Genomic DNA, 21742 nt, shown 5'->3' on the forward strand with positions numbered 1-21742 from the left:
GCAGAAATAGGATTCAGAAAACAGAGGTGAAATGCACTATGTAACCTTCTAAGGTGCTGTGACCTCCACTTTTAGTAAACATGCCCTGCATGTACATTCATCTGGTGCCCTAATTTCTCCTACTGCCAGCGAGGGGACACCTCTAGATTGCCTGGCTCTGGAGGCCTGTGAGTCTTACACTTGCAGCCCACCAACCTGCATATATTTGCATATTTTAAAAACTGCTGACGGAAGGCATGGCTTCTAAGTCCTGAATCTAAGTCCTGACTGAGATCCCCTGCTTTGGGGCACTGACAGATCTTGGCACACTCTCAACAACTGGGAGCAACTCAAAATAAATTATGCAGTGTGGACAATCACAAACTTTTGAGACACAACCAAGAGCTAGAGCAGGATTAAAAATAAGGTTCATCTTCTACATGAGGCCACACTTTCAAGACTGAGAGAGGCGGCTGTTTTATCTAATACATAGAAACCAACACAGAGAGTCATGTAAAATGAAGAAACAAAGGAATATGTTCCAAACAAAAGAACAAGATAAAACCTCAGAAAAAAATCTTAATGAAATGTAGATAAGTGATTTAGTTGATAAAGAGTTCAAAATAAGAGTCATAAAGAAGCTCACTGAACTCGGGAGAGGAATGGATGAACACAATGAGAATTTTAACAAAGAGATAGAAAGTATAAGAAAGTACCAAATAGAAGTCAGAGAACTGAAGAATACAATAAATGGACTGAAAAACACACTAGAGGGGCCCAAGAGCAGACTTGAAGAAGAAGAAAGGTTGAGTGAACTTGAAGACAGGGCAATGGAACTCACCCAATCAGAGCAGCAAGAAAAAAAAAGCATGAAAAAAGTGAAGATAGCTTAAGGGAGTTATGGGACAACATCAAGTGGACCTACATTCATATTTTAGGAGTCTCAGATGGAGAAAAGAGGGAGAAAGAGACAGAAACTTATTTGAAGAAATAATGACTGAAAACATACCTACCTGAGGAAGGAAGCAGACATCCACATCCAGGAAACTCAGAGAGTTTCAAGGAGAACCACATCAAGACACATTATAATTAAAATATCACAATTTAAAGACCAGGAGGAATCTTAAAAACAGCAAGAGATAAACAACTTGTTACATACAAGGGAACCTCCATAAGACTATCAGCAGAATTTTCAGCAGAAACTTTGCAGGCCAGAAAGAAGTGACATAACATATTCAAAGTGCTGAAAAAAAAGAAAACTTCCAACTGAGAATACTCTACCCAACAAAGTTGTCTTTCAGAGTTGAAGGAGGTATAAAGAGTTTTCCAGACAAGAAACAGGTAGAGAAGTTCATCACCACTAAATTGATCTTGCAAGAAATGTTAAAGGGACTTCTGTAAGCTGAAAAGAAAGGGTGCTAATTAGTAACAGGAAAACATATGAAAGTATAAATCTCACTGGTAAAGGTAAGTATATAGTAAAATTCAGAATACTCTAATATTGTGAAGGTGGTGGATTAATCACTTATAAAGCTAGTAAAAAGACAAAAGTAGTAAAAATAACTGTAACTATAATAATTTGTTAAGGGATACATAACATAAAAAATTGTAAATTTTGACATCAAAAACATAAAACGTAAGAAGGAGAGCAAAATAATGCTTTAGAATGCATTCAAATTGAAGCGGCTATCAACATAAAATACACTGTTATAAATATAAGTTGTTTTATGTAAGCCTCATGGTAACCACAAAGCAAAAATCTATAGTAGATACACAAAAGATATAGAGAAAGGAATCTAAGCATAAGACTAAAGAAACTCATCAAACCACAAAGGAAGAGAGCAAGAGAAGAAAGTAACAGAGGAATTACAAAACAGCCAGAAAACAATGAATAAAATGGTAATAAGTACATACCTATCAATAATTACTTTTCAGCCAGCCATGATGGTCTAGTGATTGAGGTTCGGCTCTGTCACCACCACAGCCCAGGTTCATTTCTCAGTTGTGGAACCGCACCACCCATCTGTCAGTTGTCATACTTGGCAGCAGCTCACATAGAGTACTAGAAGGACTTGCGACTAAGATACACGACCGTGTACTGAAGCTTTGAAAAAATAAATGGAAATAAAATAATTACTTTAAATGTAAATGTAATAAATTCTCCAATCAAAAGACATAAAGTGCCTGAATGGATTTTAAAAAAAAGCCCATCTATATGCTGCTTACAAGAGACTTGCTATAGCTGTAAGGACACAGACAGATGGAAAATGAAAGGATGGAAAAATATATTCCATGCAAATGGAATCCAAAAAAAAGCTGAGGCAGCTACATTTATATCAGACAAAATAGACTTTGAAATAAAGATTGTAATAAGAGACAAAGAAGGACATTACAGAATGATAAAGGGGTCAATCCAATCACAGATTATAACATCTATAAATATTTATGCACCCAACATGGGAGCACCTAAACGTGTAAAGCAAGCATTAACAGACCTACAAGGAGAAATAGACAGCAACACAATAATAGTAGGGGAATTTAATAAACCCACTTGCATCAATGGATAGATCATTCAGACAGAAAAGCAATAAGGAAACATCAGCCTTAAATCACATGTCAGACCAGTTGGTCTTAACAGATATATACTGAACATTCCATCCAAAAGCAACAGAATACACTTCTCAAGTATACATGGAACATTCTCCAGCATAGATCATATTTTAGGCCACAAAACAAGTCTTCATAAATTTAAGAAGATTAAAATCATATCAAGCATCTTTTCTGACCACAATGGTATGAAACTAGAAATAAATTACAAGAAGAAAACTGGAAAAGCCTTTCATCAAGATTAATGATATTGCAATTAGTACCAGCAATAGCAGAAATGTTGACAGTGAAAAGAATTTACTGTTTAATTCCCGTTCTGGAAGGAAAATAAATCAACTTTGCAAAATACTTTGCCTAGACGGCAGAATGAATTGCCTATAGGACTGATTCTTGTTACGCTTTTGTGTTTTTCATGGCTTAGAATTTGCAAAAGCAATAAGAATTCCTCACTTCTGGAGAAGCTTAAAATTTCTAATAGTCTTCATGTAATCTTTTGCTATGGTTATTAGAAAGCATTTTTCTTCTGGTTAATGATATAGCCATGGTTTTGATCATTTTTTATTAAGTGGCCTCTTTGTTCTTATTTTAACAATTGATCTCTCTGAAAGCTTTTTCTTTAAGGTCGGCTCCCAAATTCTGAACTATATAGGCTGACAGGGTATCTTTTGCACCCAGACCATCATTAGCATCTCTAGATGGTAATAGCCCCAAGTTTCGCTCCTTTGTCTTGCTTGTGTAACCTATGGAATGAACATATGACCAAAATGCGGATGTTAGCAATAACCAGTGAGGGTCATATGCTCCAATGTCCTCAAAATTGCTCTACAATATTGAAACAGTTGCTTTGTCTGATGGGCATACCATGTAAGAAGAGATCTCAAGACAAAGGGAGCAGCTCTTTCTCCCCCTTGGGGAGAATAATTACTAGTAAATTTACTTTTTCAGGGTAGAAACTTGCTTATCTATAAGAAAGTACTATTAGCAAAATAACTGCTAAAAGATTTTATTATTTATTTTTGAATAACACAAACAGCATTCCAGGAACACACTTGGAATCACTGGGCAGTTACTAGTGGAAAACCAAACTGAAATTTTGAGAATTAATCTGGCCAGTATTTGTACTGAATAAAGAGGTACATACTTTGCCACAACACAATTAACACAAGATCCAGATCAAAGAGAAAGAAAACTAAAATTCTTCCTACATACAATATTAATGGACAGGCCTAAGAGAATTCTAGTTGTTCTCTCTGCTACTACTCAATGGCAAACTTTCTGGCTCTAAAAATACAGTGCTTTGCTAAAGTATTATAAAACACAGATAAGTTAGTTCAAAAAGTGACATTCAGAAATTGAAGAAACTCTGTCAACTGACTTAGATAGTGGCATAGTATAAAGACTATCTCCATCCAAATTTCCTTAATGCAGGGCATCACTGAGATCTCACTGGAAAGGCTCCTATCAAGCCTGCTGAGTGCTAATATGGCCTGTAAATGGCACGGTCTTCTGTTGAGGCTACATGTCTTCCATGGTAAAAAGAAATTCATGTTTATGTTTATGCATTTCTTGTTATTCATATTTTTTCCTTAGATAAAAGGACCACTGACCTGCTTCTCATGTTAAGTTCCAGATTAGTGGTAGTAGCTTTCTGAAAACTACAGAGAGTCTTCTGACACTACTGAGACAAGAGACAGACATTCTATGCTAACTGCGAGCCCATTTTTCCCAGATGTGTTGCAACCTTTCAGAGTTACTACAAGTGAGTCTCATTCTGTGACAACTGGTAGGACTCAAGACATCCTGTAATGCTACAAATTTGAACTTGCTTGTTGTTCAACGAAAGTCTGTGCTTCTGATGTCACCTGTTTTTTCCAAAGAATGTTGTGATTTATTTTCTGTAAAAATAATCCCACAGTTGCACGCATCAAGAGCAGAGATTGTAGAAATTCTGTACTGATAACCACTTTCTTCCAGAAACAAATTTAACTGCTTTTCCCTCAGAAAGTAAGCCCTTATTTGCCACTTCTCATACCCAGCAGAAGTTAAACAGGATTGCTTCTTCTCTTGTTTTTAGTGAAGAAGTTCGGCCTAGAGATCACCTGTAGGATTGATGGTTTGATGACAGTTGCTACATAGTTTTACCTGAACTGTCCTTATATTGAATTAATTATCGAAGAAAAAGTGTGATATATAATATTTAAAGCAGCACATTTTTGTTGCTCATAAGAGTATACAACATACAGAATTTAGGTCCTAGTCATTGGCCCATTCTTTTTAAAAATTAACTTGTGTAATTTGTGAATTGTATGTCAAATTTGTACGAACAAGTTTTGATAGTGTTTTCTTTAACTATATTTCAGTATGTTCTTGATATTAAATTATTTTTCTTTGTCATTCCTTTCATTCTATAAGCTAAGATGAACCTTAGCTTGGCTTTCCCAGATTATCACGTCACAACTAGTTAATACTGTTAACTAGTTATTCTTTTTGTCATATTCTTTTGTCAGAATTCCTCTTGTCAAATTAAATTTGTTTGTCAAATTTAACATGATATTCTCCTGGTTGCGACTGCACAACTTCCAATAGTACTGAATTATTGTCGGGGTCTAGGGACAGTGTCTTATCAAATCCAGGAGCAATGGTGACTTCTACGCAAGCTCTCCAAGAAATTTTGAACTTTCACATTAACAGAAATATATTTTTCCAAAGTAAATGAGATACCACTTCTATTCTATTCCGAAATGTTCAAACTTGCACTACATTATGCTGAGAAATCTGAAATAATGCATTCAGGAATTTGGAGGCCACTGTTATCTTTAATAAGATAAACGCAAATTTTGTCGTTTCCAGAGACGAGTAACAAGTGATGATGAGGGGACTCTTTCGGAGGACCAGAATTGCTACGTAATAGCTGCCTCAATTTATATAAAATGCTGTCATTCATTAAAAGTAGTAGTCTTACTGACACACATATCCATAAATTAAACTGAAAAATTGTTTTAATGTAGGAACACTGTTCTTATTCAGAAATTGATTGTGAAGTGGTATGATAATGACTGAGCTTGGAGAGTTTAAAATCACATACAACTTGGCTGAATCCAGAGTGTGCCATTTATTAGCCTCACATGCTTGCAAAAGTTGTTTAACCTCCATCCATCACTTTATTCTCTCCATCTGTAGGGATGGATAGGGTACTTGAATCACTGAGATGATGTGAGAATTAAATAAAAATATGATGTATAAAAAGCCCTTGTATCATTCTGGGTACAAACTAAAATGCTTAAAAATTGCTCAACAAATGTAGTCATTTTTTTTTTGAAGCATGATGAGTACTATGTCACTAGAAATATTAAGCCACATAAAGAATAACTACATATCAAAACTATGGTGGAGGGTGAATTAATGCAGAACTTTAGATATAGAGTTGTCCTTTAAAGTCCATTCTGAATCTGAAATATACATTGATATTAATATAATGTGTAATAAATATCTAAAAGTAGAATTATATGTTTAAAATTATATGATTACATCAAAGGATGTGTCATAGTTTTTCCATAGTGTTCTATTTCCTGAACACTCTATAAGGTATTTATTAGCAAAATCTTTTTATATCTTTCCTTAGGATAAAGCAAGAGAAGGTGAATAACAAAGGGATGTATCTCCAAGAAATTGAGGAAATCATAATGGGGACCAGGAATAAGAAACTGAACACTTTCTCACATAAAATATTAATTATTCTAAAGCGGAGTTGTTGTGCCAAAGGCTGACATTGAGTCCTTTGTGGATCTCTCAGCCCCCTGCATACTTTGATTTGGATGGTTGGCCTTATCACATTGTTAGGTTAAGTGCTATACAAAGGTACTTTCAAGCGCTGTACAAAAGTGCTTTCCACGTGGTCTTCTCTAATCTCTTTCCCTATGTGCATTTTGGAGGAGCCACTAAACTCAGTGACAGTATCAGGAAACAAACCTGAGAAACCTTTTCACTCAGATTAAATTATTGACTAAATTTCAATTTCTTTAGTTCATCAGAGACATTCCTATCTGTAAGGAGGTACATTATACTCTCCAATCAAAAGCTATAATTCTGTCATATCATCAGTTACCAGAGGATGCTGCTCCTTGAGCTGTCCACAGAATCACAGCATTTTTCAGTACTGAAATACCTGAAAGATCACAGTGACTTCATTTCAACTGTGAAAGGTCAAGTAATTTTCCCAAATCGACAACACTAAATTATTGTACAATAAGGACCAGATTAAAGGCTATCTGACTTTCAATCATCTTCCCTCCACTCCCTCAACTCCTAGACACGCAAACAAACACAAACATGTCAAAACAGCTCTTTCTTCAAATGAGAGAGATGAATGCCTCTGAAAGGCTCAACTTATGTACACATCACTGACAAGAACAGAGCTGGCTCACAATAGGGGCGCAATCAAAATTTTTCAGATACAACTGGATCAAACCTTTAAAGTACAAAATTAAAACAATCCTTCTAATGAAGGAAATCTAAGTTTCAGAAGAGGACCTTCAAACTGAATCTCTGACCAGCAATTGATGATGCTATTCATCTTTGATGCTGATTGGTTCTCAACACTGAGATTATCCAATACAGGAACAAAAAAATGAGGTTCCTGGTTGTATTATTTGGGATGTGGGTGGAGGAGGGTCCTAGTCCTCATTCAGTGAGGCTTGCCTGCTCCTCTGCCCCCGTCTCTCCTGTTCTCCAGCATGATGTGTCTGTGGTTCCCAGGAGGCTACCAGATGGCAGCATTGACAATGATACTGATGTTACTGAGCCCTTCTCTCACCTGGACCAGGGACACTCAACGTAAGTACACACCTTGGGTGATGAGCTACTGTTGGGTGGAATAAGAAGGGAGTTAGCTTTGTCACTGTGTCCAGGTCACGACCCTTAAAAAATTGTGACATTTTCTTCAATAACCACCTATCTTTATCATATGGACCCCTAATTCTTTTCTCAACAAAAGGAGCCTGGATGCTTGCCCTCTCTAAAAGAGCTGCATAAGGAGTCTCCATATATACAGGTTATTTCATCGTAATTCTCTTCCAATAAAATCTCTCTAGCCTTGCATCCTGTTCCCTCAGGATCTTGAGAAGATTTAGAAATAATGATGTTAAGATAATTAAACATCCAGTGAACCCTTCATTATGTTGAGTTATGCCAGAAAAAGGGAAGGTTTCTCTGAAAATTTTACGAGGAGTCAAAAGGAATTGGAAATATCTCTCCTAGGAGATCCTGTGTTATATCTTTAACAGGATCTGTGATGTTAATACTTCTTCCTAATATGTGAGGATGTATCGAGCCTGGCCCATTATCTCCTTTCTTTTCTCCCTGAACCCCTATGTTTATAAGGCCTGTATTCCTGTCCTGGAGGGTCACTGACAGAAGTTGAGATTAAGTGCTATTTATCGCATGGAAAGCACCCTAGAGCAGAAGCAGGAATCGTTGGTACTTTGGAATGACTCTATAGTAAGAACATCTATGGGATGTTCTTTGATGCCTCAAAATTCAAGGACTCTTCCGAAAACCTGGCACAAGATAGTGTTCATGATGAATCTATTTTGAACGTTTCTATAGTATCAGTTTTCCTACATCTCCCCTTTCTTTGGCCTGAGTCCACAAGAAGAGATTCAATGAGTACAGAATAAATTATATGAAGTCCTATTTTCATAAGCCAAAAATAGTCAAATATTATCAATTTCATATAGTTCAAAGCATACACCCTGTACAGGGTTACAGAGAGATCATGAGAGTTGTTTACATCCCATAGAGCTGAAAATCAACAAGCAAGTCAAGGGAACTCATTGGCCTCCTGGAGCCTTAGCCCCAAATTCATAGGTTCATTCATCATCCCCTCCGTTTTTCCTAATTAACCATGTTTGTCTCCTTCCAGTTCTTCCCTATTCTTTCCCCAGCTACGTCATCCCCGTTACTGAAAATCCCCAAAGTTTTCACAGACCCTCAGCACTATAACAGATCCATTGGATGAGATGAAACAATGAAATTTTTCCTCTTTCTTAAAATCACCTTTTCCTTACCTGTGAATGTTTCTTCCAACTAGTAGGAGGAGAAAGAGGAAGTTTGTCTGAATTTCTCACAAGAAAGGGAAGGGAGATAAGGTGTCCTCAGAATAAGAGTGTTGGAGCTTGAGCCCCTCTTGCCTCCCAGGATCCCCACAGTGATCAATTCCCAGAACCCTGGGTTTATTCATTTAGACACAAATATTTTTCTGAGCAACTATTATATACTAGGCTCTGTTCTAGGCTCACAGAATAAGATAGAAAAGCCCCCTACTACCATGGAACTTACCTAATGACAGGGGAGAGAGACAATAGACCCATAAACATTTAACAAAGAAAAAAATTTCAGAGAGCAATAAGAGCTCTGAAAAAAATACGTCAGAGTTACAGAACAGAGAGAATGGATTCACCTGACTTCAGTTCAAGTGGCTGGGGAGCTCTCTCTGAGAAAGTGACATTTAGTTGAGACACGAGTGATGAGAAGAAGCCAGGCACATGAAGGAGCTCAGGGACAAGTGTTCCAGGGAGAGGGAACAGGGGAAAGGCTGAAGTGTGGGAAGATGTTTGCTGTGTTTAAGGGATGGAAAGAAGGCCAGAGTGGCTAAAGCATAGCGAGCAAGTTGGGAAGTGGCAGAAGATGAAGAAGAAAAAGAAGTCAGTAATATTAGGCTCTGAAGGCCAGGGTAAGAAATTTGAATGTTATTTAAAAAAATAATTCTAGCTACCATGTGGAGATTGGATTGTAGAGATTCACAAGTGGAGTCAGGGAGACAATTTAGCAGCATGGTAGAATTCTCCAGGGAAGAGATGCTTGTGGCTTCATTTAGTGTGATACTGACAAAGACAGTGGTCAAGATAAAGTGGACATATTTGGGATAGATTTTTGTATGACTTGTTAATGAATCAAATGCTGAGGATGTGGGGATAGAAAAATTAAGCTTATTCCTAAGGATTTTTTCTTTCATAATAACTGGGTCAATGGTGGTGCTGTTTATTGAGATAGAGAAGACTGTGAGAGGAAATAATTTGAAGTGGGTGGTTAGGAATAAAGGCTTTGCCCAAGTTAAGTTTGAAATGATTTTTGACATTCATGTGGAGCTGTCAAGAGGTCAGTTGAATCTATGAGACTTGAGTTCAGGGGGAGGCCAGAACTGGAGGTATATATGTTGGTGTTACCGACACACGTACTGTGTTAAATTCCAGCAAAGTAGAGAGGTTACTTAGGGAGAGAGATTGTGTGTAGAAGACAAGAAGAGAAGGCAAGGGCCATGCCTTGAGGGCCAAGGGCCAATGAGTTAGCAAAGGGGAATGAGATGGGGCTACCAATGATGTTGAGGAAAACCAAGAGAATGTGATGCATGGAAGTGAAGGCAAGTAGATTTTTTTCAAGGAGGAGGGAGTGGCCAGCTGTGATGAGTACCACTTAGAGGTTAGTGAAGTGAGAGCCATGACAGACAAGTGAGAACTGGGTTTGGTGGATTGACGTTTGCAGTCAGTGGAGTATACAAGATAGAAACTGGACTGGACCATTAGAAGAGAAAATGGGAGCTGAAGAAGCAAAGGATGGATTACACATGACTCTTCTGAGTAGTTGACCTCAGGGAAAGACTGTGCTATGGGATCAGGGAGTCAGATGGACTTAAGTATAAGAATTAAAGAGCCTAAAGAGAAGCTTCAACGATGTGACAAAAAGAGATGTTCAGTCATCAGCAAGAAAGCCTTAGAGTGCCCTTGTATGCAGAGGTAACTGGTTATGCAAAAAGTCATTAATTCATACAGCCAATATTTATTAGTAACCTAGAATACACCAGTTATTACTCTAGGTGATGAGGATGGAGTGATGAACAAAAGAAATCTGGTCTCTACCATCATGAAGCATCATAATATTTTGCAGTTACTATGTACCAGGCATATAAATTTCAATATGTAATTCCCATAAATATCCTATCATATCTGCAGCAATTAAATATATATATCTATGGAATCTAAAATTCAAAGAGTTTAAGTAACTTACCCAGTGTCACACAGTTAGTGCTAGAACACAGATTAAATAGTCTAAATCTGAGTATATACAAAGTCCTTCTCTTTCATGTCAGCATACTCCATTTGTATTAGGTTCATGTATACTTTATTATTATTCATAAATCGATGTTTCTGCCCTTATGTATTCAAAATGGGAATCAGTGGTAATATTAATAGAAGATAATTGCAAGATCATGATGAAGATATTATTTGCTTTAGGAAGTTAAGGAGTAGAAAGATCTTGTGAGCCTGCATTCATAGGAATTATAAACATTAAAATGGCAATATATTTATTGAGTACTTATTATGTGGTCAGCACTATGAAGAGTCACTATTTAATTTCTCAAGTAATAATAATCCTTTGAGGAATATGCTATTATTAAATCCATTTTAGAAATAAAGAAAAAAGATTCATGGATGTTAAAAACTACCCAAGTGGAAGAGTTCATGTTCAAATTCAGATTTTCTGATTCTAGAGCTTGACTTCTAACCATCAGTAGTGAATTGTGGCTTGATTGGGCAAAATTGACAAAATTTCTGATGTACACATGTACCAGTGTGTCTTATGGTAGGGGAGAGATGCAAGGTCAGCTAGTTCCAATGTATAGGAGAAATTTACCTTGACTTTGAATTTATTATTTGAAGAGTTCCGTATGGGTTCACACTATGTGCAGGCTATCATGGGCATGTGTTGAAGACTAGAAAGAATTATTAAATACACTCCTTCTTCTCAGATTTTGTGAGCAAGTTGGGCTAGGGTTGCCAAATAAAATTCAGGATTCCCAGTTAACTCTGAATTTTAGATAAATAATAATAATCCAAAATTAACGGTGCATCCTGTATTTTTATTTGCTAAACCTGGTAGCCTTAAGTTGGGCACATGACCATGAACTAACAGTGTTAACCATACAAGCTACAGTGAGCAAAAACTTCACACATTTCTGTTTTTTAGCATTCTCATGTGTCAAGCAGGTACTTAGAGAACTTCTTAGTAAGATAGACCAGGTCTGATCCAGAGTGCATGCCTCTCTGCCATCATTTCTGTGGGGCAAAAGGAGTTTTGTGAAGGTCCCTACTCAGAGTCTGGGAATCTGCTCCTTTTTTCTAAACTGTTTATATGAGAATGTCATCTCTTTCTCAGTTTCTCCCCTTCTGAGGGGACTTAATTACAGAAATGAGAGCTCTACATCTGTCCAAGGCTGGTAATTTGATGCCTACTGGTATTATTGGGAGTAGGAGACTGAAAGTTAGAAAATGAATTAGTTGGGACATTGAACAGGAATAAAATGGCTGTGGCTGTAGTTTAGTACCATAGATAAGTAGTGGACCAGCTACAGAGAAATCAAGACAGAAGCTGACGTGAAGGATAAATTATATGACTTAATGACTAAATTGTTCTGGTACAAATTCAAATGTGTAGGATTATTTTTCATACCACAGAGCAACTCTCCAACACCAGTGGGGTGTCCTACAATTCAACTCAATTCTGACACTGTCTACATGGAGGTAGCATCAGAGCCCACAGGTTAAGGGCTCAGTCCTACAGGACAGCCCCTTCCCACTTCAGGTGACAATCACAAGTTCAGGTTGTCACCTGTGCTTCTGACCAAAGGGCTATAGATTGGAGGTTCCCATGACTCCCACCTTGGGTTTCATTAATTTGCTAGAGTGGCTCACAGAACTCAGAGAAACATGTCACTTACTAGATTACCCATTTATTATAAAAGGATAGAACTCAGGAACAGCCAAATGGAAGAGATTCATAGGGCAAGGTACGGGGAAAGAACGCAGAGCTTCCATGCTCTCTGAGTGTACCATTCTCCCCCAAATCTCCACGTGTTCACCAACACAGAAGCTCTCTGAACCCCATCTTTTTGGATTTTTATGGAAGTTTCATTACATAGTCAAGATTGATTAAATCATTGGCTGCTGGTGTTGAACTCAACCTCCATCCCATCCCCCTAACTCCCCACCCCCAGGGGTCAAAGAGGTGGGACTGAAAGTTGCAACCCTCCAATCAGGTTGTTGATTCTCCTGGCAACCAGCCCCCATCCCTAGGTGGGATCCAAAAGTCACCTCGTTAGCATAACAAAGACAACTTTATTGCTCTCATATTTAGAAATTCCCAGAGTTTTAGGAGCTCTGTGCCAGAAAAAAGGACAAAGACCAAATATATAGTTGTTAGTATAAATCCCAATATCACAGTGACTGATTGGCAAGGCAAAAATATCAGTAAACTTGGGGCTTGAACAAATTTATTTGGCTGGACAAATAGCTCTGCACTGGGACCAACTAGATTCCTAAAAAACGTAAGTTTCATGTAAGACCACGATTTTCAACAGATATAACATTTGCAAATTTGTCAGTATAATTCTCAGCTGCTCCGTAAATGACAGTGGCTTTTTCATCACAGTTTTTTCAGGTGGTTTACACCAGTGGTTCTCAGCCAAGGACAGTTCATCACCCTCCTCCCTGCTCCTTCTCCTCCCAGAACATTTGGCAATGTCTGGAGCCACTTTTGGTTTTCACTCTGGGCGTTTCTTCTGACAGCTAGTTCACAGATGCCAGGGATGCTGGTAGACCGCTTACTATGCACAGAACAGCCCCACCACCCCCAACCACAAAGAATCATCTGGTCCAAAATGTCTGTGGTGCCTAGGCTGAAAACTCTGCTTTACACTGTGCTGCTTCTCAGAATTCTAGACTCACACTTTATACACACACTCATCTTCCAATTCAGTTCTTCATGGTTTATTCTAGCTTATTTCATTATCAAAAACACTAGACAGTTGCACAAATTCACCACTTTCCTGTTGAATCTATTCAATCAAAGCAAGTTCAAGATTTTCATTTTTATTTTTTGCCTTCTGCAACATTGTTCAAAGTTTCATGAAAAAGTTCAAAATGTCTTGGTCATTACATTTTTATTAACTTTCAACAACTTGCCTGTTTAAGTCATAAATAGTGGTGACTGCCATAAATATACTTCAGTAAAATGTCTCAAATTTCTGCAGTAATTCTACTTTCCATACTATTGATGATGTCAGAAGCTTCCATTTATTCATCTCACTTTTAACCACAGGGTTATTCTTTTAACTCTTTTTGACATTTCACAGTTCAATTAAACAGAAAGACAAAAACATCAAAAACATATACATTTGTATGATATATATGTGCATATTTATACATATATGTATGTTGGCACATATTGAAACGACAGAAGCACATGTAACCAATAAGAGCTATGAGACACATTTGACCCCATACCTTATCAGGTCAGATATGCCAAAGGAGTTTTGGCATCAAATTTTTAAAAAATCTGGGGGCCGGCCCCCTGGCATAGTTGTTAAGTGTGCACACTCCTCTGCTGGCGGCCCGGGGTTCGGATCCTGGGTGCACAGTGACGCACTGCTTGTCAGGCCACTCTGTGGCGGAGTCCCATATAAAGTGGAGGAAGATGGGCACGGATGTTAGCCCAGGGCCAGTCTTCCTCAGCAAAAAAAAAGATGAGGATTGGCATGGATGTTAGCTCAGGGCTGATCTTCTTCACAAAAAAAAAAAAAATCTGGTTTTCTGAGCTATCTGGATTGGAAATGCAAAAAAGAGATTGTAGACCTGTATTGGGATGATGGTTTTAATCTCCTTAAAACTCTTCAGTAGTTTCCCACATGTTTGCTGTAAATTCAAAATCCTAACATCACCTACCAGGCTTTTAAGTCCCCACCTCCACTTGATTTCTCCAGTCTAATCTTTTACCTCTTTCCTCTCACTGTCTCTGCTTCAGTGAACTGGTTTCATCTGATTTCTTGAGGAAGTGCATCAATCCTCCAGCTTCTCCACAAGGTGTTACCTTCACCTGAAATGTGCCTCCCTTTTCCCACAAAACTATACACACACACACACTCTTCTCTAGCTCACATCAACATAAGCTTTCCTGTCACATCTTAAACGTCACTCTTAGAGACCACTCCTCTCTCACTCTGAGGTGATTGAGATCATCCTGTTATTCTTTGTTCTAGAACTCCACACTTTTCTTTTGACATTTCTCCCTCCCGTAAAAATTCTTGTGTGGTTGTTTTTTGTCCATCACTTTCACTAAATTTTAAGCTCCAGGAATGGAGGGGACATGTCTATTTTTCCCTTCTTGGAATTCTCAGGGGACAGCAGAAGCCTGGAGAATAAGGTCATTACTAACCAAGTGTTTACAGAATGAAGGAGGTGGGAAAAGTTTATGAAACAGCTAAAGGGCTGTGGGATGAGAGGAGGGAGCTCTGAGTGTCTTTCGGGTAGATGTGTCCAGAAGGAGGTGGTGATGGGGACAAGTCCTACTCCAGCTCCTGCTTGGAGGTCAGCAACCAAGCACGGAAGCCCGGTGGATCCCGAATGTCTCCGGACCAGAGGGGTCTCCTCCGCCCGGCCAGGCCTCCCTCGGCCCGGGGCAGATAAAGTTGAACCCGTTGGGTGCTGGTAGCTGAAGGTGACAGTGGCGCATGTCAGGGTGTCCTAGTGCCCCCACTCGCGCCTGGGCGCCCCGCATTGGTGGGCGTCGCCGTCAGTCTCTTCTCAGGAGCCCGCCCGGGTTACTGGACCGTTCGTGTCCCCACAGCACATTTCCTGGAGTATACAAAGTCCGAGTGTCATTTCTCCAACGGGACGGAGCGGGTGCGGTTTGTGTTCAGAGACATCTATAACCAGGAGGAGCACGTGCGCTTCGACAGCGACGTGGGGGAGTTCCAGGCGGTGACCGAGCTGGGGCGGCCGGACGCCGAGTACTGGAACGGGCAGAAGGACTACCTGGAGGAGACGCGGGCCGCGGTGGACACGTACTGCAGACACAACTACGGGGTTATTGAGAGCTTCACGGTGCAGCGGCGAGGTGAGCGCGGCGGGTGGGCGGCCAGGGGGCGGGGGCAGTGTGTGTGTGTGAGAGACAGAGACAGAGACAGAGGCACAGTCTTGGTGAGTGTGTAGGATTGTGAGCGAGCACAAGTTACAAGGGTCCCTGTGAGAGTGGGTTGTGGAGAGCGAGTGTGTGGTTTTGTCTGTGTGATTGTGGGGAGAGAGTGTGTGTGTGAGGGGTGTACTGTGAGCTAGGTGGGACAGAGAATGTGTGTATGTGGTGGGAGAGTGGGCCTGGGTCTGAGAGGACGGAGAAGGGAATAGGTGTGGGGTGGGGGGTGCAGGAGAGGGGCTTCAGGCTCCTTGGGGGGCCACTGTGGGGGAGGGGGATGGCAGCGCAGCGGGCTGGAGAGGGAGGAAACACTGGTTGGGGTGGGTGGTTAGCCCGTGGGGAGGGACATTTAAGGTGGGGTCTGTGGTTGGGGTGAAGTTTCTGGGAGGAGAGAGGAGGAATGTGAAAGCTTTGGGGGAATGTGAGGAGGCTGGTATCCGACTGTTCTCGGCACGCACCCTGCCTAATCCTGAAACCTCTGAAATAAACATGCTTGTGTTGGTGCGCATGAGCATTTCGTTAAGAATGAGATTTGTGGGGGAGACTAATATGGAGGGAGGGAGTAGCGAGGACCCTCCCAGGGACCTCTGACCTTTCTGAGGCTTCCCTTAGGTCTAAATTTCCTGCTACTTTTTGTTTTTTTAAAGTGTATTTTTACATAGTTGAACTGTGAAACTAGCTTTTTGAATAATAATTTTGTTGCTTATCTTTAACATACTGTGACTATTTTTATAATGTTAATAGTATTTAAGTAGTTACATGTTATTCCTTTGTATAGTTGTAACATAATTGACCTCACATTCCCCTTTGTTAGGTTTTTTTTCATATTGTCACTCAATTGGAAATTTATATCTTGTTATTTTTAATTTATATTTCTTTTATTTCTAAGGTTCTTCTATTTTTTCACATAGTTATTTGCCAATTGTACTTACTGCTCTAAGCATTATCTATCATCTCTGGGGTCCTAGTGTTTCCTCAGTGATTTTTGGGGTTCTCTATGCAATAAGATTATTAACACTTTGCTGATATTTGATTCAGCATTTTCTCTAGTTTGTGGTTTATATTTGATTAAGTTTATTATTTTCCATGTTAAGAATTTAAACATTTTTGCCTAATGAAATATACTGCAAAATTGTTACTAGTGATATACCATCAATCTTAAATTTACTATTTTGTGGGATTGTAAAGATGTTGCCCACGAAGTTTCTCCTTTCTTTAATATAATTGTATTTGTTGAGGGCCTGGTAGTGTCAGAGATTGTCTCAGATGTTAAGCACATGTATTAATGAGTCCCGGACCCTGCCCTGACTTCAAATGTCAGTTGAGAAGGGGAGATAATTTTTAAAATATAGCAATTCCTATGGTAGATATGGCATTTTGCAAAGGAGAGAAATCGATCAGCTGACTGTAAATATAAGAACTTTTTAAATGAATGACTTTCCTTGCTCCTTTCCCTCTCCTTCAAGACTCATGCTTTCCCTGAGATTAAACTCATAGATTTAGAGAATCACCTCTTTCTGTTCCTGCTTGGTCTCAAGGTAGAATCATTTCCATGGTGTTCTAAAGTGTGAGTGCATTGAATACCTTTCTCACCATTTGGTATCTTATCTCCATCTATCCCACTGCTGATCCCCAATTTATCCTTACTTCTTTGAGTCATATTTTCTTTTATAGTAAACAAAGACAATAAATAGCTAACATATATTGAAGGCTGAGTTCCAGCCATTGTTTTACATAGTTTGGGTCCATTGATCCTCATACAACCCTAAGAGGTAAGGCAGTATTATTATTACCATTTATAGGTGAGAAAACTGAGGCATAGAGGAATTTAAAAACTCTCCCAGGATCAACCAGTAAGAAGGAGAGCCTGAATTGAAACTCAGGCAGCCTAGCTCCAGAAATCATGCTTTTAATTAATACACCCTTGCAAAGGTTTGTAAATACTTCAGTTCAACAATGAATAACTATTTCGAGATATGAAAAAAATCCCACAATTTTCCTCAACATGTCTCAAATCCAATGGGCCCATGCTATAAGGATTAAATTCAAGACTCATGACACCAGCTCGTGTTCAGCCACAAGGCAGCTTTGAGGGAGGCCTGGCTTTGGAGAGAGGCAGAAAGGCAGCCAACCAAGGAGACTTACTCTGTCTCCCTCACTTATTCCCTCTAACTTTTCTCTCCTAGTTGAGCCCACAGTGACTGTGTATCCTGCAAAGACCCAGCCCCTGCAGCACCACAGCCTCCTGGTCTGCTCTGTGAATGGTTTCTATCCAGGCCATGTTGAAGTCAGGTGGTTCCGGAATGGCCAGGAAGAGGAGGCTGGGGTCGTCTCCACAGGCCTGATCCGTAATGGAGACTGGACCTTCCAGACCCTGGTGATGCTTGAAACAGTCCCTCAGAGTGGAGATGTCTACACCTGCCAAGTGGAGCACCCAAGCCAGATGAACCCTCTCACAGTGGAATGGAGTGAGAAGCTCTCTGCCCTCATAAATTCCTCACCCACCAAGGAGGGGACTTTGCTTATCCCTGAGTGTCAGGTTTCTCCTCTCCCCACACTGTATTTTCATTTGCTCCATGTTCTCCTCTCCTTCAGCACAGATCACAGGGGGTACCCTGTGATATCCTCTGATAGAAATTCTCTGATGGTTTATAGATATCCCCTGTAGTTTCTATAAATACCTGTACCCCCTGGGGAGGCAATTATGCCTGGCAGACAGAAGAGAGATTGTCCCTGTTTTGAGCCCTCCCATGATATCACAGCTCATGGTTTCTCCTCGGCCCTGGGCACCAGTCCCCTGCCCCGGGCTGGGCTTGTACTTCTGACACTGTTGCTCTGAGTTGCTCACTGTGATCTGAGCAGAGGCCCATCCTCGAGGGGAGTCCAGTCTCAGCTCTGCTTTTTATTAGCTCTGTCACCTCAGACAAGCTACTCAACCTCATGGAGTCGCAGGCTCCTCTTCCATCAGATGTTGAACTAATGGCCTTATGTCAGGGCTGTGATATTTAAATGAGTTTGTTGCCTGAATCCTTGTAGCTACTCAGTGTGATTTTTAAATCTCTTTTCCAGAAATGGCCAATTATTGTAGTTCTTCCAGGGCTGCCTTCTTCCCCCATTCTCAAAGTTCTCTATCCTAGAATCTCAATTAGAAACGTTGGATTTGGGGTAAAAATCACTAAAACTAGCTTCTTCTTTTCTCAGGGGCCCAGTCTGAATCTGCACAGAACAAGATGCTGAGTGGAATCGGGGGTTTTGTTCTGGGTCTGCTCTTCCTTGGGGTGGGGCTGTTCATCCACTTCAAGAATCAGAAAGGTGAGGACCCTGCTGGCAGCTGGGACTCCCCACAGACATTTGGGGGAAGAAACACAGCTTTGCTCAAGTTAGTTTTCTGTACACCAGTGGCCCTGTACAAAGCCTTTCTTCACGTACTTGACCTCAAATTTCCTGGAAATCCAGAAATCGACAGTCTGTGGTTACTAGTTGAAACATGAGAGGTTATGGCCCACAGCAGTGAGAGAAAGGGTAACAGGCACGAAGATCTTGGGTTGAGATCCTGGGGCATGCAGGAAGGGCCACTAACGCTGGTGAAATTGCACTGAATTTGTGTGACAGAAACTTCATGGGTCACACGATCTCAGTTTCTACGATCTCAGTTTCTGATCTTCTCTCTTCCCTGGCATCATGTGATGTGAGCTGTGGTGTTAGAGAAATCTCAGTTAGGGAGTCGGGGGTGGGGACATTGTAATTGGGGACAGACTTGTCTCCATATCTGTTAAGTATGTTTCTTCCCTTCTCTTTCCCAGGACACGCTGGACTTCAGCCAACAGGTAATGCTCTGTAATCCTCTTTTAGAGACAGACTTGGTTCTCCTAGAACAGATGGTAGAGATGACAAGACAGGAGAAGAAATAACAGGAAAACTTTGAATTCTGATCAGGCAGTTTGCAATAAAGCATCTTCTGTACACTTAATAAAAGCCTTGCACTCTAAAGTAGCATGGGCTCAAGGTGATGTTAGAATTTTTTCCCCTCTTACTGCAGTGCTTTATCACGAGGCCCTGAGAGGGGGAAAGGGAGCTGCTTGTAGAGTTAGGTCTGGAAACAACGCTCTCCTCTGTCTTCTGCAGGCCTCCTGAGCTGAAGTGAAGATGGCAACCCTCAAGGAAGAACCTTCTGTCCCAGCTTCTTTGCAGCAAGAACAAGTTTCTTGCTTGACCCTTACTCCACCAAGAGAGTGCTTTCTCAGGATCTGGTTTGCTCCTGGTTCAGTGACCCTGCAGAAAATGTCCTCCCTGATGGCTTCCTCAGCCCCCAACCTAGGCTTGGATGTCCCCTATATTGATTGCAGTGCCTTATCTTCACTCTTTCCCAGTCTCCTTTGTAGTCAACCCCTATGGCCTCCTCTGTATCTGAACTCACCTTCTGCCCACATTTCTTTATAATGTTTTTCTCAAATAAATGTGTGGAGTGAAATCATCTGCTTCATACAGCTTCAAGGAGAAGAAGTAGAAAGAAAAGAGAAGGGGAGAATTCCATCACAAAACAATAATGGTTTTCATTCACATTTCTTAATTTTGGTCATGTGTGGATCTGACAGGTTTCCTTGCTTCATTCCCTATTTTCTCTTGGGTTTTCTGCATTCTCTAATTAGGCATGTTTTCCTGAGCTAGGAGAAAGCCCTTAATGACCCTATATCCTACATCGTTGTGTTCTCAAAGACAAACACACAAGGTCCTCCACACCATGGGATACAGAATGGGGACAAGAAGTATAAGAAATGCAGGTAACTTGTAAGGATATGTTGCCTTCAGGATTTTTATAGTCATGTTCTTTGGTCTCTTCTTCCAGGATTTTTTTAAGAAAGTATCTAAACCTGGGTACTTCTTGAGCTGCCTTTTTTTTAGTTAAGAGTGGACTTCAACACTTCAATCTTTTTTTCTGTCTCTTGAATAAAAGCCAGTGGATGCTGACTCTTTGGCTTGGGATGTACTCTTCCTGTTAGTGGTCCCAGAAGGCCACCAGGGAAAAGTTACAACTCTAGTGGAAAAGATGCATTTCTGAGACTCTCCAGATTGTGCGACAAACTCATCGTCTATCACAGGAAAATACTGTATGGATCTTATCTTAGCGTAAATCAGACATAACGATGGGAGACAAAGGGGAATATGTAAATACACTGAAGTACATCTAAACAATGAAATACTCTGCAGCTGGTAGAAAAAAATGAGAGGCTGTCTGTACCCTGCTATGAAATAATTTCCAAAGTATATTCAGAGCAAGGTATAGGAGAGTATTTGTAATATACAACGTTTTGTTTAATAAAGTAGAGGAGAAGATTAGGAATATACAGCTATACCCATTCTATTCTATTCTACTCTATTCTACTCTATTCTATTCTATTCTATTCTGTTCTGTTCTATTCTACTTGCATTGATAAATATGAACAATGGGAGGATTTTAAAAATAGTTGCCTATAGGGCAAGTGAGGGAATAGCTTGTAGAGAATAGAGTTGAAAGCTGGACTTCTCTGAATATATTTTATTTAACAGTTTTAACTTGGGGAATATTTAAATATTTAAAATGTACATGATCATATCAAAAGTAAATAATGACAGTTTTACCTTCTGTGCCACCCTTATATTTTTTATTTATTTTTCTTGCCATTTTTCATTGTCTAACACATCCACTACTCCAGAAATCAAGGGAAAGTTTTTAAATATTTCACCATTGAGTCTGATGTGTGCAGTAGGGTAACTAAACTTTCTTAGGTTGAGAAAATTCCTTTTTAATACTAGATTTTTTAAAAATTAAGAACAGGTGTTGAATTCTGTCAAATGACATTTTATGATTCTATCAAAATGCTCAGATGCCTTTCTCCTTCTTTGAGTTAACATAGTAACATAAGTCCTAGCCAGCACTATAAAACAAGAAAATAAATGGCATGCTGTGTTGTGAGATCTGAATTTTCAAGTGGTGCTATGACATCTTCAAGCCTCAAAAGACCCGAAAGGCTTAACCATGAGTTCTCCTGCTTTTACCAAATACGTTCCCTCAACCCGGCAGGAAAGCTTCCCCATCTGGCTACTTCTATCAGCCTGAACAGCTGCACTCCACCTGATCCTCAGCCTAAGGGTTTCA

General features: G+C 39.9%; 1 protein-coding gene across 1 annotated transcript; it reads left to right on the plus strand.

Moving 5' to 3' along the window:
* The first annotated feature begins 7228 nt into the window (after positions 1-7228).
* Positions 7229-20080, plus strand: LOC101404350 (DLA class II histocompatibility antigen, DR-1 beta chain-like). The gene is made up of 6 exons (XM_004424300.3): positions 7229-7419; positions 15262-15531; positions 17793-18074; positions 18808-18918; positions 19410-19433; positions 19732-20080. The coding sequence occupies exons 1-6, from the start codon at positions 7320-7322 to the stop codon at positions 19743-19745; spliced, it is 801 nt and encodes a 266-aa protein (XP_004424357.1). The 5' UTR covers positions 7229-7319; the 3' UTR covers positions 19746-20080.
* Positions 20081-21742: the final 1662 nt, after the last annotated feature.

This window comes from Ceratotherium simum, chromosome 13 (genome assembly GCF_057802395.1).
Source record: "Ceratotherium simum simum isolate JZ-2026a chromosome 13, ASM5780239v1, whole genome shotgun sequence".
Classification (NCBI taxonomy): domain Eukaryota; kingdom Metazoa; phylum Chordata; class Mammalia; order Perissodactyla; family Rhinocerotidae; genus Ceratotherium; species Ceratotherium simum.

Coding starts and splice junctions, on each gene's coding strand:
- LOC101404350 (XM_004424300.3), top strand. CDS start 7,320: ATGATGTGTCTGTGGTTCCCAGGAGGCTACCAGATGGCAGCATTGACA. Junction 7,420..15,261: donor CTGGACCAGGGACACTCAAC/GTAAGTACACAC, acceptor GTGTCCCCACAG/CACATTTCCTGGAGTATACA. Junction 15,532..17,792: donor CTTCACGGTGCAGCGGCGAG/GTGAGCGCGGCG, acceptor TTTCTCTCCTAG/TTGAGCCCACAGTGACTGTG.